Source organism: Euleptes europaea, chromosome 6 (genome assembly GCF_029931775.1).
Source record: "Euleptes europaea isolate rEulEur1 chromosome 6, rEulEur1.hap1, whole genome shotgun sequence".
In the NCBI taxonomy this organism is placed as follows: domain Eukaryota; kingdom Metazoa; phylum Chordata; class Lepidosauria; order Squamata; family Sphaerodactylidae; genus Euleptes; species Euleptes europaea.
The window spans coordinates 60,919,106-60,936,108 of record NC_079317.1 but is presented as its reverse complement, the minus strand read 5'-3'; the positions used below and the strand labels follow the sequence as shown (position 1 = coordinate 60,936,108).

Sequence of the window (17,003 nt, the reverse complement as noted above, 5' to 3'; positions counted from 1 at the left end):
TGGTGTGGCCCAGTCATGGGTCACACGTTTAAAGTTTTATGACAAACGTCTTCTTCTTTCAATCTTGTCAGTGTATCTCTGTGACTGTATGTACATCTGGAGATGGCATCAAACGTCTACATTTGAGGCCATAAATGTGAGACCTGGGCCAAATGGCCCTACCGCCCCCCCTCCATAGGTCCCGCTTTGGGGTCAAGGCAGCTGGGAAGTCCTTCTGAATGTTGTTTGTTTTTTCCCCCGCAGGGTGTAGAATGCTGGTTCCGGTGAGACTTGGCCTGCCCCCATGACCTTTGCCACCATCATGCTGTGTCCCTGGAGGGGAAGGCTGAAGGTGTTGTTTGTCACACTGATGCTGGTGGTACTCATCTCGTGGCTCTATTTCCTTTTGGGCAATCTGGAATGTGAGTGAGGGTGGGGATGGCTGGTGGAGATGGCCCAGGAGGGAGTGAGGGAAGTCTGTACCTTGGGTTGCCAGCTTCGGGTTGGGAAATACCTGGAGATTTTTGGTGCGGAGCCTGAACAGGGCAGGGTTTGGGGGGAGGGACTTCAATGCCATAAAGTCCAATCACCAAAGCGGCCATTTTCTCTGGGTGAACTGATCTGTATTGGCTGGAGATCAGTTGTAATAGCAGGAGATCTCCAGCTAGTATCTGGAGGTTGGCAACCCTATCTGTAACAGAGATTGGCTTGCTGTAGGCATGGTTGGGAATGGGGACAGTAGAACGTTGTGGCTATGCTGCTGACTGGTTGGGAGACAAAGCCCAAGTTACAGCTCTCGTAGAGCTCTCTCAGCCCCACCTACCTCACAGAGTATCTGTTGTAGGGAGGGGACGGGAAGGTGATGAGTCTCCCTTAAGTGGTAGAGAAAGTCAGCATATAAAAACCAACTCTGCTTCTTCTTGTTCTTGGCTGTGGTGGCTGGAAGGGTTCAAGGCAGCTACAGATTGTTTAGCAAAGCATTCTGTGGTATCCAGGCCCTACCACGGCCATTAATCTTAGCTCATATATATGATTTGATATTAAAACCAAGCCCTTGCATGGCTACGACTACCCAGGTCTGACTTGCAAATCTGAAGCAAAGTTGAGCATTTATTCCCATTAGTGTTCAAATTTCAGATTCACCCCTTGAGGAACATTGTGCCGTTTCTTTTTCTTTCAGACTTTAAAGGAACTAACTATTCCACATCCAAAAGTTGACAGTTGACTATAGAGGCAGATAATGGGTGAAATTGTGTATTTTTGGAGCTGACTCAGTATTTGAAAGTATTGTAAACTCCCCATCCTCAAGAGTTTTTCTTTTATTCATTTCTGAAAAAAAGGCAGCTGGTGATGAAAGTCTGGCAATACTTTCAAATAGCTTTAGTTCATTGACTAAAAATGCCCATTTTCTCCTCCTTGAGTGTTTTCTTCTGTGAGTTCAAGAAATGTTTGTCTTATCGTGCTTGTATCTAATTTTTCCTCCTAGGGGTTCAGGGTGGTGTAGATACGGTTACCCCATTTTGTCCTCACTACACAACTGTGAAGTAGGTTAGTTTGACTGAGAGGTGGTGACTCCGCTAGTCTTCATGGCTGAGTTGGTAACTTGAGTGCTGGTCTGTTCACTTCAAGTCCTCCACGCCACATAGTGGTGGTGATTGATTGTTAGTACTAGACTGCCTTCAAGACCAGGCTGTGTGTAGATTTACCCAGTAAATGTCCCAGGTCATAAAATATGGACAAGATAGAGCTTGACAATGAATGTATGGCAGAAACTGACAGCTCTTTAAGGAAACTGAAAGGGGAATATAGTCCAATAAACTATAAAATGTGAGAGAAATCAGCTTCCCCACAGAATCACTCTGTATATAAAAAAGGAAGAGATAGCTCTGCCCTCAGTATAACACTGTAAATAGGATAAGACACACAGGAAGTGATGTGGAAGGGCAAGGGAGATGCACGAAATCGATGAAATGCTGCAGTGAAGAAGTAAATAGTTATCACATGTTTAAATACACACCAGCGGATGGTGCCAAACAACAGGCAGGAGGCAGAGAGTTCCAATAAGAGGAAGCAGCAAGAGCACCTGGCATAAGGGAAGGGTGGGTACATTTTGGGTTCATGGAAAATGGTGTCCCAGAGAAGCCAAGAGAAGTGTGAAGGAGCAGAGAGAGGAGTGAGGGCGTTGGACCGAATTTCATTCACAAGGAGGAGTAAGGATTAGGAAGTGACATGCAGAAGGAAGGAAGCAAGGAAGATGATGTGACAGTGCACTTCATAAGGCATGGAGAAAGAAGGCAAACAGCTGGGAAGGAGGCTTGGCGTAATGGACTCCAGGGGGAGGTGGAAAGCCAAGTATGAGCAAGGGGGAAATCATTGAGATGTTGAAATGAAAAGGTCATAGAGGATTGCTTTGCTTGTGGAACAAGGGGCTGAGCTCAGAATATGGTGTAGGTTGAGACAATAATCTGTGTAAAGAGGTGGGCACAGAATAAAAAGGAGGTGACTCACCCAAGGAAAGCAGTAGAAGGGAACAACTAATACAGTGTAATCCAAATAAATAAATGGAAAACCATGATAAAGACTGGGCAAATAGTTTGTAAGGGCTTGAATTTTGAGTTCTCACCTGGAAACTACAAAAGTGAATAAAGAGGTACTGAAGTTAGAATCTCCTCCAGCTTATCCCCCTAATTTGTCCTCTCCTCCTACATTTCCCTATTCTAACTCCTTGTATTGGGGTGGGGCTTATCTCTGCAGATGGGCCTTCCCTCCTGCCCTCCCCTTGCTTTGGGGAACAGCCAAAGCGGTACCTTGACCACCAGGCTTTGGTATCCCAGGTGAGGAAAGTTGAAGAGGAAAACCAGCTCTTGCGGCTGCAGCTCGTCCAGGCTCAGGCTCAAGAAGGGACTGACAGCAACCAGCAGGGGTCATCTTTTGTGGAAGACCAGGATGTTCTTGGTGACAGAAGGAGCAATCACACTGGCTGTCCCAAGCAGAGGATGGTGCAGAAGTGTGAGGTAAAGCTCAAGCTCTGCTCACTGCTGAGGCACTTGTAAGCAAAGCCCCTCTTTCCACAGTGGGAGGGATTTGGCGGTTGTAGCAGCCCAAGGTCCCTTGACAGATTCCATTTCCCAAAATATTGGATGCGGCCATATTCCCTTTGTGCTATTGCCTACCTTGGAGACTATGAGACTTATTTTGCAATAGAATCTGTGATGGAAAGAAACTGCAGTGTTCCCATCTGCCACCATCTGCCACCTGTGGTGATAATGCACTTAAGGAGGCCCAACGGGTTTGTACTGGTCGCCATTGCCAGCTTTGGCCCAGTTGGCTTTTTGTCTGTTATTCTCTCAGGACAAAGCCTTTAACTTCTCATCTGAGTCAGTAGCAATGTGGGCAGACCAAGGCCAAGGTGTGAGGACCGGGACAGGTTGGGTGATTCTGCATGTAGAATGGCGAGAGAAGCTCTATGGGGAAAGAAAGGAAAGAGGAGAGGGCCAGTTGTGATAAATTGTGGTTGGGGAGGGGTCAGCCCTGATGACATCTTATGTTTCTGCACAGCTTATCCATGTTGCAATTGTGTGTGCTGGATACAATGCAAGTCGTGATGTAGTCACCCTGGTGAAATCCATCCTCTTCCACAGGTAACTGGAGGCGGAAGGTGGGCTGCTTTTAATTTGAGCAGGTAGTGAGGCCTTGGGCCTTTCTAGGGCTTAGGAGTATAAGTTTTCATATTATGATGGTTCTTTGAACCTTGACTTCCAAACTCCAGTTCTGGATGAGGAAGGGGTGCTATATAAGATGCTCAAATGAAGGAGAGGGGCAGTTTGGTTGGGTCCTTTGTCCCCATTCCTCTTTGCCTTGGTTTCAGTTGCCATGATTCCTTGTTGCTTGTAAGGAGAGGAATCCTGAGATGACATGACTATGCCATACAGGCAAGGAAAAGATTGGCCACCATGGCCTTGGTTGCAATATAAGGGTAGGAGAATGGCAGGAGATGGGGTGGGTTTTGGAAAAATAAAATACCTTGCTTGTGAGCATTGACTGCTTTCTCATTTGACAGGAAGAACCCTCTCCACTTCCATCTCATTACTGACCTTGTGGCGCAGCAGATCCTTCGGACCCTGTTCCAGTCCTGGGTGGTGCCCTCGGTCCACGTTAGCTTCTACAACGCTGATGATTTGAAGGCAGGACACATAGATCACAACTCGTCTTCTCATTCTGCCCTTCCTTTGATTTTTTTCCCTTTCTAGGCTGTGGTTTCTGTGATCAGATCCCTAAGGAAAGCTTGGATGGGAATTGCATGGAAGGAGGAGAACCTTGGATATGGGAGCTATTGTTTCCCCTTCTTCTGTTCTCTCGTTAGTTATTCATTGGGTGTTGGGAGCACCTCTTCATTTGGCCCAAGTCCTTTCTTTTGGAACTGAGACCCCCTCTGGTAGAAATCAGCAGGAATTCATTACATTTGGTCCTTCTGTGAATGGGTTGGTGTGAGTTTGCTTGTTGCAGGGCACAGAAGCTTTAATTGTGTCTCCATCTTAGGGCCACAAGAGGCTTAATTGGGAAAACATTACATAGTCACAGCGGGGCTAAATCTGAATCCAGGAACTCATTAATCTTAATCAGGACTGTGTCACATTCCCATTTGGGTATCGTCCTGTGGTTTCCATGGCTTGAAGAAGTGCAATTGAGGGTTTGACCTTACCCACAGGCTAGAATGTGGTCATGATATTGGCCTGCCTGTTCTCCTATTCCTGAATGTCTGTGTCTCTCTGTTGCAGCCAGAGGTGTCCTGGATCCCTAACAAGCACTACTCAGGGATCTATGGGCTGATGAAGCTGACTCTCACCAAGGCGCTTCCCTCTGACCTCTCGAAGGTCATTGTCCTGGACACAGACATCACCTTTGCCACTGACATTGCTGAATTGTGGGCTGTCTTGGGGAAGTTCTCAGGTAAGTGATAAATGGGGGAGTCCTTTTGATTACTAGTGGGCCTAGCCTCTTGAAGAGGTACTCAGACCTCTTCATCTGAGATTATGACCTTTGATACTGAAAGAGTAATCTTTCTCGTTACTGTGCTCCTTTGCAAATCGATACCCGGTAGGAGGCAGATTTTACTGCACACACATGGATATGTTGGCTCATAGGACTCAAATTGTCCATATTGGATTCCAAAGAGCTCAGAACTTGTCAGTCATTCTGCTAGTTGCTTTGGGACTTGTTTGTCTTTTCTCATAATCCAGACAAACAGGTGATTGGGCTGGTGGAAAACCAAAGTGACTGGTACCTTGGGAATCTCTGGAAGAACCATAAACCATGGCCAGCATTGGGACGTGGCTTTAACACAGGTGAGCTTCTACATATCCAAGAGGATGGTATGCATGTAGGGTACGTTTTTTGGGGTGTATATAGTTTGGAATAAGCACCCTCCCCCCCCCCCCAATCCTGCACAGACTCTTGTTCTAGAGTGTTGGAAATCCAGGTTCTCTGTCATCGGTGAAGCTCCCCAGGCAGTCTTGGGCAAGCCACTTCGGCTGTCTGTACATTGCACATTTAATTAATTCCTATTTAACTACCATGGCTTCCTCCAGAGAATCATGGGAATTGTATTGGTGAGAAGTCTCCTTTAGAGCTGCCTAGCCTTCTCCGTTCCTGAGAACCACAGTTCCCAGGATGCCCTGGGGAAAGGGAATGATTGGTTTAAACAGTTTGTAATGTGGATACTTTGTTTCAACCTGTGCTGCTTCACACACTGACCTCTTTGAAGGAAGTGTAGAGAGTGACCTAGTTCAGGGTCAGCGCTTGAGCTTTGTGCCTGAGTTGGAGATTTGAATCCTGGTCTCCACCTTCATAGTCAAACACGAGTACTTGCATTCATATGGAAAAGAAGAACTCAGCATTTGCACTGTACTGGTTTATTCCACAAAATAGACTTCTTGGAAGGTGAGGAGTTCTCAATATTAGGCGTTTCTTGGGTGGAGCGGAGGCCTTCAGGTCCATTGGACATTATACGTTTAGGTGCAAGGGGCTGACACTCACTGGTGCCGTCATCAAATTGCTCCAACAGCTCTTTCTCTCTCTTTCTTTTCAGTGTAGTCCTTTTGTGTTGGCTGTAGTCCTTCATACTTCGGGAGGGGCTACCTCATACAGCCTTGAGTAGCTGTAAATACACATTTTCAGAATGTGGGCAAACAAAGAGAAAGCTACAGTGAAAGCTTGTGCCTCCCCACTTCTAGTTCTGCAAGCAAGCCAGCTTTGCACATTAGGCCAGACAACGGCTTCATAAGCTTAGGCATTCTGGCAGCTGCTGTTCTCATTGACAGGATAGAGGATTTCTTGGCACCATCTGGTGGCTGGCCACAGACCTGCTTATTCAAAGAGCTCACCTGAAAAATTATGTTCTTCAGGTGAGGTGGGCCTCCCTCCTGGCAAACACAGATGGGCCTGGGGTGCTGCAATATGGGAAGTTGGGTTATCGTTCCAGTTGGTTTGATAGTCAATGTTGAGGTCCAGCCCCAGCCCTCTGTTGCAGGTTTTGCTTTCCAGGGTCCCTCTTCCAGACACTTGAAAGCATGCTGCAGCCTTCCCCCCTTCTTTTCCATTTGATTGGCTTTCCCCTCGCGTGAAGGAGCCCATGCTGCTTCATGAATTTGTAAGAAATGGGGGTGGGGCCTGTACATTTTCAATCTTGATTGTCTAATGGGGACTCACTATGAAACTGGGGAAGGGAGGAAGGAGCAGGACGAGGACAGCCATACAGAACGAGAGGAGAGCCATTCCCACATCTTACCATCTAGTAAAAGTGTTTATAAAAGAGCAAATTCTATCCTTTCCCTTGGGACATTTATCATTCTCTGTATGCGTAAGAAGATTCTCCCAGCCTTGGTGGGACATTGAAGACTTGATCTATCCACTCATGGGGATTCCCATCTGAAAGGCCTTACAGTTTAGAAGGAAGATGGCGTAGGGTTGGGGATCTAGGAAAACTGAGTGCTTTCTCTTCAAAAGACATAAATTGCATTTTCCAGTGCTGAGTTCAGGGATGCAGCAAATGTTACAGATCTCCCCTCCTCCCCAGGGTGCTCATCTTTCTCTCATGTCTTCCCTAGGAGTGATCCTCTTGCTGCTGGACCGCCTGCGCCGAATTGGCTGGGAGCAGATGTGGCGCCTGACGGCAGAACGGGAACTCATGAGCATGCTCTCCACCTCTCTGGCAGATCAGGCAGGTGTTCCGACCTTCTGAGTTTTGTTGTCCTTCCAACTTGGACCCCCCTTTATTTCTTTTTTTGCTGTGACTGAATGTCCCTACATAAGAAGAAGAGTTGGTTTTTAGACCCCACTTTTCTCTACCTTTAAGGAGTCTCAAAGCGGCTTACAATTTTCTTCCCTTCCCCTCCCCACAACAGACACCTTGTGAGGTAGGTGGGGCTGAGAGAGTTCTGAGATAACTGTGACTGGCCCAACGTCACCCAGCAGGCTTCATGCGGAGGAGTGGGGAATCAAACCCAGTTCTCCAGATTAGAGTCTATTGTTCTTAACCATTACACCATGCTGGCTCATCATCCATTTGTGTTGTTCTTAATTGGCTCTAGTTGCTTCTGCCTGGGGCTTTTTCACCCCTTTCAGAATGCCCACTTATCCATGGTGCAAACTGCCATCTCTCTTCTAGGACATCTTTAATGCAGTAATTAAGCGAAGCCCGACGCTTGTGTATCAGCTCCCTTGCTTCTGGAATGTGCAGCTCTCTGACCATACTCGTTCAGAACAGTGCTACACAGAGGTGTCTGATCTCAAGGTGGGTGTTTCTCCTGCAGCCTTCCTGAATTTTCTCTGCATCTCTGAGCTGGACTTGTTCTTGCAGAGCCCCCTGGGAAGGGTGGGCTTGCATATCCAGCCTGCACAAACTGGCTGCTGGAGTGGCTTGTAGTTTGGTTAGGATGTGGAGTAGAATTGGCTTCTGCAGCGGGGCTAAAGCTTCAGTTTTACATTCTCAGGTAATTCACTGGAACTCTCCCAAGAAGCTGAGAGTGAAGAATAAGCATGTGGAGTTCTTCCGGAACCTTTACCTGACCTTTTTGGAATATGATGGCAACTTGCTACGCAGGGAACTCTTTGGCTGTGCCAACCTGCCCAGTTTGCCCAGTGGGCAGGTAATAGAGCCTGTTGCTCTCTTTTCTTGGCATGTTTGACATGGAGAATCACATGAACACATGAAGCTGCCTTGTAGTGAATCAGACCCTTGGTCCATCGAAGTCAGCATTGTCTTTTCAGACAGGCAGTGGCTTTCCAGGTTTTCAGGTAGAGGTCTTTTACATAATCTACTTGCCTGGTTCCTTTAACTGGAGATGCCGGGGCTTGAACCTGGGCCTTCTGCGTATCAAGCAGATGCTCTACCACTGAGCCACAGCCCCTCCCTTCTAACACTGAGCCACAATCCCTATATCTGGTCTGAGAGGGAGTACCCTTCCAAAAAAAAAAAAAAAAACCTCTGTTTAAACAAGCAATATGATGCTGTTGGCTTTCATGGTATCTTGGCAAGCTCAGCATTTTAAAAAAATGGGACAGCTTCATTCCTGCTCCGTTTTGATGGTGATTTTCTGTCCTTGTACCTCTTGACCTTGCATAGGCCCAATATTTTGTCCATGTTCCACCGTCCTTCACTAGTGATTCAGCAAAACTAAAGAAGGTTCTCTTCCCTTTTTCTCACCCATGTGAATTTCAGCTCCAGCAAGCCCTGGAAGAGCTGGATGAAGACGATCCTTGCTATGACTTCCGGAGGCAGAGCCTCATCCAGCACCGGGTGCACCTCTTCTTTCTGCAGTACGAGTCCCCAGCCTTGACTGATGCAGCTGATGTGACCCTTGTAGCTCAGCTGTCTATGGACAGGTACCTGATGGGAGAGTTGGTAGGGGAGCTGTGGCATTTTTCGCCATAGATCCCACTGCTTTGCCCACTTGTGGCTCTTTACGTGGGTTCCTTGGCCCAGGAAGTCTCTTGAATCACACTTCTAACACTGCAGACAGCTATGCCTATAGTTTCACTACACAAACCACAATCCAGCAGCGCATGCCTTCTGGGAGATGTAAACTTCTTAATTTTAAAAAAAGAACAGATGTCTATCTGATCTATTTATCCGCCTACCCCATTTTTATCCCACCTTTCCATCAAGGGCCATGTACATGGTTCAGTCCCAATGTGGTGGGGTGTAGTGCCAGTGTGGTGTGGTGGTTAAGAGCGCTGGTTTGGAGCGATGGAGTCTGATCTGGAGAACCGAGTTTGATTCCCCACTCCTCCACATGAGTGGTGGATACTAATCTGGTGAACTGGATTTGTTCCCCCACTCCTAACTCATGAAGCCAGCTTGGTGACCTTGGGCTAGTCACACTCTCTCAGCTACACCTACCTCACAGGGTGTCTGCTGTGGGGAGGGGGGTGGTGATTGTAAGCCGGTTTGATTCTTCCTTAAGTTGTAGAGAAAGTCGGCATATAGAAACCAACTCTTCTTCTTCCTCTTCCTCCTCCTCTTCTATCATAACAACAATCGTTTGAAGTGGGTTATGATGAGAATGACTTGCCAAAGGTCATCCAATGAGCTTCTTGGCCGAGCAGGGGTTATAACGCAGCTCTCTCAAATCTTGGTCTAATCACTGTACCACACTGGCTTCCTAGCACTAAGAACTGCAGAGAAATATGTGTGGCCACTGAAGACTAAAACCAAAAAGGGATCTTCCTACAGGAAGAATTCCATTTGTCCCTACTAGAGTAACAGCAAAGGCAATATAAACACATAGATACAAAGTTCTGTGGGAGTATTTGCTAATGTCTGAAAACTGGGAATAATGAAAGTAGGAAGCAGCTGGTCCTGGTTAAAATTCACTAGACTGAACTGGTTTTAGTTTTTGCTAATACATCATCTTGGCACTTTGCTAGGTAGGAAAGACCTCATTTGCTAAAACACGAAGGGGCCCTGACCGTTTGCTTCAACATTGGGGTTTGCCAGCATCTGGCCTTGAGAGGCTCTCCTGTGCCTTTGTCAATTGTATTGCAAATGTGTCTTCTCCCATGACTGCACTTCACCTGTTGGTCTTCTCCCTTCTACAAGACGTGGGAGTGCCCTCTTTGGAGTTTGGGCAGCTTTCTTTTATTATTGGGCCATGTAGGCATGACAAAGATTGGTGGAAGTTAGTGGTATCTTGTGAATTTTGTGTTGATATCTAGTTCCCACTATAAGAAAATGCAAAGTCAGTGAAAATTTGGCCCAAACTGCATGTGATGCTGAGAGATCCTTGAACAGAGCTACCTAGTCTTTTTATGGGGAAACAGCATGGCACCCCGATTTAGACTGGGTCAGTGGGGCAGGACAGAGGAGGCTTAATTCCTCCCTCCACTGGGTAGTTTTGTCAATTCAAACCAATACCCTTCCCTCTGGGGCTCTGGCTAGGCCTGGAAGACAGGAAAAGAGGATGCCTGTCCCCTTTAGGCTTCCAGAGCTAATAAGAGCCAGTAGGGGTGCAGGGTGGGGATCACAATTGAAACGGCATATAAGTGAAAGGTCAAACCCCTTTTCCTTTGCACTACATTTCCAGGTCATCATGCAGCTGCTGTTTCAATTTCATAAAATGCTGTGAAAATTCCCCCACCCCACCAGGATGGAGGAACATCTGGAAAGTGTTTTTTGGGGGGTACTCAGAAATAGTTGCAGTTGGGTGTGAGAAAGTATTGGGGTGTCACTATGCCTGGCCTGACTCTGTTGCTGTTGGTTGTTTTGCTGAGAGACCATCTGCAATGGCAAGGCAGTATCCTAATCCCGATTGTCTCTTTTGGTCTGCAGGTTACAGATGTTGGAGGCCATTTGCAAGCACTGGATTGGCCCCATCAGCCTGGCATTGTACATGTCTGATGCAGAGGCCCAGCAATTCCTGCGCTATGCCCAGGCCTCAGAGGTGCTGAGTAGCCGCAGGAATGTTGCCTATCACATTGTGTACAAGGAGGGGCAGTTTTACCCAATCAACTTCTTGCGCAACATAGCGTTGACAAATGCACAAACGCCTTATGTCTTCCTGACTGACATTGACTTCCTGCCTATGTATGGCCTCTATGATTACCTCAGGTATGTCACTCATTGGGAAAAGGCTCTCTGGAGCAGTCTGGATTAAAGCAAAAAGTAGTTCTCAAAATCATTCTCCAAAGCTGACAAAGAGCAATTCCATTTCCCAGCCCTTCCCAGGCCTTAAAAACTTGGAAATTAACCAAATATCCTTTAGGTGGGATCTTGATTTGTTCAGAGGGTGATTGCACCTCATTTTTCTCCTCTACCTTGCCCTTGATGTGTCCTTTCCCAAATGGTGTGAAGTTGTTGCGTTTCCCCACCCCATCATGCAATTATACTGACGGGAGGATGTTTGTGTCATTCCAACATCAGCCCTTGGCTAAGAAATATGCTGGTATCCAACACTCTGACCACAGAAGGGGATGCATAACTCTTGGAACCCCCCGTCTGGCAACAAGCAAGCAACTTCTTCCCTTTGTGCTTCAGGGCCTCCATCCTGCAACTGGAGCTGTCCCAGAGGAAAGCCGCCCTAATTGTGCCTGCATTTGAAACTCTACACTATCGCCTCACCTTCCCCAAATCCAAAGCGGAGCTGCTCTCCATGCTGGACATGGGCTCCCTCTATACCTTCAGGTAGGTGCTGGATTAGAACAAGTCCATGACTGCCAGCTCCTTCTCTGGACCAGAGCACACAACCAGCCTCCTCGTGCCGTACGATCTCATTAGGGATTTGCAGCCTGTTGTTCAGCAAAGGCCTGTGAAATCCGGGTCCTGGCTCCCTCTGTGTGTGTATATATTAATATTGTGACAATAAGTACTTGCAGACTAGATCCCACTTCATCAAATTCCTGAAATGTGTTCATAGTTATTAGATATATTAATAAAGATAGGAAACTATTATTAAAATGTGAGGTCAAAACCCATGAATTGCAATAATAGATCCAGCCTGATATGTCTGTGTAATGCAAGAGAAGCATTGTGACTATTCATAGCAACATGCGAGGGCACACTCTTAACATACATTCTGAGCAGATGTAACAACTGCAGTGTGAGAGAAACCCATCGCGGTTGAATCCTGACTGGATACTATCAGGCTTCCTGGTGGATTCTAATTCAGCAGTTTTGAGCTGGAGTCTTCCTTTGTTGAAGAAAACGTTCAGGACAGGAGCAGAATGTCCTGGTAGATTGGACTGTTCAGCCACTGGTTTCTGAATGCTGTCATTTGGATACCAGGTTGGTGTCCATTTTCCCCTCCGTTGTCCACAGACGGACCTGTTTGGTATCAAAAATCAACATTGGGAAACCAGTGGGAAAACACATTGAAGTGAGATGATAGCTTTCATGGTGAAACAGTTGCTTGAACCCATGTGTCCCAACTCCCTACAATTCTGGTTCTTCATGTTTGCATTTTTGTATGAATTGCTCTGTTGTACTCAACACTGATGCTAGGACAGAACCAGGTGGCAGTCATTATCCTCTTCATTCAAAATGTGGTACCTTAAGCATATTCACTCTGTGAGTCTTGTTGCTGCCGCCAAAATCCCGGAATAACGAGGAGAGCATCAGATGGTCCAGTGTCATGAGGAGCTTGTGTATGTACTTCAATTCTCAGCATAGCAGACTCTCAGAACAAAACTCCTAGATAAAGAATCTTCCTACCCCTGTATGTCTTCATGCACAGGTACCACGTGTGGCCGCAGGGCCACGCCCCAACAGACTATGCCAAGTGGCGGACAGCCACAGTGCCATATCGTGTAGAGTGGCAGTCACACTTTGAGCCTTACGTTGTAGTAAGGCGTGACTGCCCCTTGTATGACCAGAGATTTGTTGGCTTCGGCTGGAACAAAGTGTCCCACGTGATGGAACTTGATGCCCAGGTGAGTGTCAGCCAGGTCCTCCACTGTTGATCTTTCTGTTCCCCAATAGCCAAGGTTGGCTTCCAAGGAAGATGCTCCTGTCAGCATCCTCATGCCTTTTTGCAGGAGTACAAGTTGCTGGTGCTGCCCAATGCCTTCATCATCCACATGCCTCACGCCCCCAGTTTTGACATCTCCAAGTTCCGCCTGAGCTCCAGCTACCGGGACTGTCTGGAAACCCTGAGGGAAGAGTTCCACCAGGACCTGTCACGCAAGTATGGTGCTGCCGCACTGAAATACCTCACTGCTGAGAGGAACCTGTGAGTGGTGGCTGGAACTCTCGACTTGTCGGCATGAACACTATAAGGGGCCTGCTGGAGGGAAAAGGCCCTTGTTTCCAGGAGACATTCAAAGTCCATCTTTTGCTGATAGCTTGGCGGTACGCTCTACCTGAGCAGCAGGTATGAATGTGACATACACCACCATTCAGGGCCTTGCAGAATCTGTGGCAAACTAATTTAAATTCTGCTCCCAGGCTAAATTAGGTAAAAAAAATATATACATTCCTTGTCATCTGCTTCATTGCATATTGTCACTTTCAAGTTGAGGTTTTCTAACAATTCAGGGTTTTTTCTTGGGGTGGGGGAGATGGGGGGATGAGGATTTGGAAGCAACAAGGAATGGGAGGGTGGGAAAGTAGCACATGTAGCTTTGCTGTGGGACTTGAATCCCCACCTGGAAATCCACTAAAGCTCCTGTCCTCAGAATACCTTCACCTAATCCGTTGCTGGAATGGTGGATTTTACAGCTTGTGCTGCAATTATTATTATTATTTGTTGTCAAGTCGCAGCTGACTTATGGCAACCCTGTAGGTTTTTCAAGGCAAGAGATGTTCAGAGGTGGTTTGCCATTGCCTGCCTCTGCATAGCAACCCTGGACATCCTTCATGGCCTCCCATCCAAGTGCTGTGTTTGTGTGTGTGTAAAGTGCCATCAAGTCACAGCCGACTTATGGTGACCCCATGGGGTTTTCAAGGCAAGAGACGTTCAGAGTACTGACCATAGGGCTAAACCCTGCTTAGCTCCCAAGATCTGGCTAGCCTGAGCCATCCAGGTCAGTGCTGCGGTGCAATTACAGGCATGGAATTCAACCCTCTACTCATGTAATGTCTCCAGTTCAATCAAAGATCACAGCTATTACTGTCGCTGCTGTTCCTAACTCTCTCCATAGTCCTTGTTCCTCTGCTTCTGCATATCTTATTTCCATCATCATGCCTTCCCTTGTTTTCTTTTTGCTATACCTTGAAACCAAATTTGAAAATTGGCAAACTAGACTGTGCAATTAACTAGTTAGGAAAGGTCAGTTATTTTTAGTGAAGAATTTTCACCTCCTGAATACCTTGTATATAGCTATTCATAGATGTATTCAAGAGGGACTGTATGTATGGCTCTTTTTTAAAAAAAATATGGAAGACATGCCTACGTGACAGTCAATGGATCAGATTTTTTTGACACTTTGGATGGGAAATTGGGCTTCTTAAAAGCGCTGCCCCAGCAGAGGCTTATGCTGTGCCTGCCCTGCCCCCTCCCAATTCATTCCTGTTTCCCCTCACGTGGTGTGAACATGGCGCCTCCTCAAAACGAATGTGCAACAGGATACTATGATGCCTTAGCTGGAAACTGCTTGTAGGCTGCTTCAGAGTAACAGGCAGCTTAAAGAAGAGTCATGGATAAAGTGTGGCACAAATGTCTGTACTGCTGCAAGTAGAGAGCTTAGATTGAAGTCTGAAGCAGAGTTAACACCCTGTACAAGAACACAAAAAATAACGAGCACACACAAGTTGTTGTATGTATGCAACAACTCTCCAGGCAAAGACCCATTCTACATTGTTTCTTTGTCAACTATTGTTGACCTTGTAATACTCTGGCTTCTTGGATTTGGTCCTTCTTCTTCTTCTTTTGCTGTATTGATTTTGTTGAAAGTGATTTTGTTGTAATGGTCAAGTTTGATCTATTTTTTTAATTAACATTGTAATCTACCTTGAGCCCTTTTGTGGAGAAAGGCAGAATAAAAATGTAATAAGAATATTAATAAATGTTAAAAAATTATATATTATTGCAAATCAATACAGCATAAGTGACCACTATCCTCCATAATGCAATTTTGGTAATTGTAGCTATTACTCATTTAATATCAGTATTACACGAGATAAGCTTCATACATTCAGTCTTGACATCAGAGTTGATATTTCCTTTAGTTGGAAAATGTGCATAATGCCCTGGGAAAAAAGTGACTTCAGGTTTTCTAAACAATTTCATTTCCAAACTGTTCTGGTAGTATAAATACAACTATTGTCAACAATACCTGACAAAGGAACAGATTGAAATGGATCTTTACCTGGAAACCTTTTGTGCATATGCTTGATATGTTCTGATGTTCTTGTTTTTTGTTAAATGTGTTGCTATAACCCCTCATTGCTATTACTCTACCTAAATTCCATCAAAACCTGATTTCTGTTACACAGTGGCCACCCAGGTGCTTTATAAGCAGAGCGTGATAGAGATAGCAACCTTGTTTGCTGTCCTTAGCCAAGCAAACTCGAACATACAGGTATACTGCTTCTGAGCAGAGAGATTCTGTTTAGCTCTCTCTGCTTGCTTTATCTACCCAACATTACCCTCTCCGGCACAAGAGTCATTTAAGCATCTTCTTTCTTCCATGGAGGAACATGAAGTTCTGTCCTTCCTTTGCAATCTGATGGAATATGACTTTGAAGTGCTGCTTTCTTCAATAATATCTACACAGATTCTCTTCTGGCTAGTACAAGTAGGAAACTCCTGTTTGAGTTTTACTCAGGTATCCATAGTTGGGGTGGACTGTCTTTCCACCTCAACTGCTGAGAGTGTCTTTGCACCACTGGAGGGAGATCTTCTTGTGTAGGCTGCCGGTCTCGGCAGTTCTGATCTTCCAAGGGGCACATTCTGATTATGGAAGGAAGGAATCCAGATATGCAACTGCCAGATGAGGATGGAACAAGATGCCGTGGTAAATGAAGGCTGGGGCTGGGCCCCTGCGCTAGAAGCAACTTCAGCCGACTATCAGTCCACAGTTATTAAACACTGGAGCACAAGGAGAAGGGCACAACCTGCAAGCACTTTCCTTGCTTGCTATTTATATAATTTAAGGTGATTTGTTACAAGGTGTATATGATTTGGGTGTCCACTTAAGGTCCCCCCCCCAATAGTTCATTTTTATCTCCTTTGGGACAAGAGCATCTCCAGCTGCTAAACTATTTCTTCTGCCTTTGGTTTTGTGGTAATTGGAGTTCTCTGTCCCAAGCTGAGGCAGGCTGAGGCAAATGTTAACAATTGCTTGAAGCTGAGCATTGTACGGAGTGGGAACAACTGTCTCTGTCCTTTTTTATTAAAAAATGTAAAATTCTTTTTCAAGCCTCAGAGAGTTGTGTGGTTATTTTGTCACCAATACTTTCTGTGCCATTTTGTTACTGGGATATCTTAACAAGCAATGGCCAAGTGTCTCTGCTTTTTCCATTTCTCTTATAAAAGGTGTTTTGTTCATCTGGCTGCTGGGACCTTTATGAGTACCATTCTCTGCTCTCACTGATGAGTTTTCTACTTCTCTTTCCCCCTCCCCTCAATGGCAACCTATGAGCAACCGCCACCACAAGGCAACTTAAAGTGACAATCATAAAAATGAGGGGCTGAGTTCTAAAAGAAACTCTTTTAGACTTATGACTAAAACAAGGGTCGCCAATCTTACTGAGCACACGAACACGTGAAGCTGCCTTATACTGAATCAGACCCTTGGTCCATCAAAGTCAGTATTGTGCACTCAGACTGGCAGCAGCTCTTCAGGGTCTCAGGCCAGGGGTGTTTCCCATCACCTACTTGCCTAGTCTCTTTAACTGGAGATGCCGGGGATTGAACCTGGGACTTTCTGCATGCCAAGCAGATGCTTTACCACTGAGCCACGGCCCCTCCCCTATGGGCACTGTGAAATTTTGAGGCTGGGGACTGGGTGTCAACATGTAATGGCTTCTGTGGTGGGCGATCACAAAATGGCTGCCCCAGAGGCTACAAGCCAAGCACTCTCCTGTGCTG

At 46.1% G+C, this 17,003-nt stretch overlaps 1 protein-coding gene and 1 non-coding gene across 2 annotated transcripts; one reads left to right on the top strand and one right to left on the bottom strand.

Annotated features, from left to right (window-relative positions):
* Positions 1-252: 252 nt before the first annotated feature.
* Positions 253-13,217, top strand: LARGE2 (LARGE xylosyl- and glucuronyltransferase 2). Its single transcript, XM_056851161.1, has 14 exons — positions 253-401; positions 2,734-2,993; positions 3,538-3,620; positions 4,040-4,163; positions 4,758-4,929; positions 5,220-5,324; positions 7,086-7,198; positions 7,646-7,771; positions 7,971-8,126; positions 8,699-8,862; positions 10,808-11,086; positions 11,513-11,659; positions 12,708-12,903; positions 13,009-13,217. Exons 1-14 carry the CDS (start codon positions 284-286, stop codon positions 13,204-13,206), a joined length of 2,241 nt encoding a protein of 746 aa, XP_056707139.1. The 5' UTR covers positions 253-283; the 3' UTR covers positions 13,207-13,217.
* Positions 8,317-8,387, bottom strand: TRNAI-GAU (transfer RNA isoleucine (anticodon GAU)). The gene has a single exon. It is a non-coding gene; the product is annotated as a tRNA-Ile (tRNA).
* Positions 13,218-17,003: the final 3,786 nt, after the last annotated feature.

Excerpts from the sequence above, each read along its gene's own strand:
- LARGE2 (XM_056851161.1), top strand. The coding sequence starts at position 284 with ATGACCTTTGCCACCATCATGCTGTGTCCCTGGAGGGGAAGGCTGAAG. Across the intron at positions 3,621-4,039 it reads AAATCCATCCTCTTCCACAG|GAAGAACCCTCTCCACTTCC; the intron begins GTAACTGGAGGC and ends CTCATTTGACAG. Across the intron at positions 4,164-4,757 it reads ACAACGCTGATGATTTGAAG|CCAGAGGTGTCCTGGATCCC; the intron begins GCAGGACACATA and ends TCTCTGTTGCAG.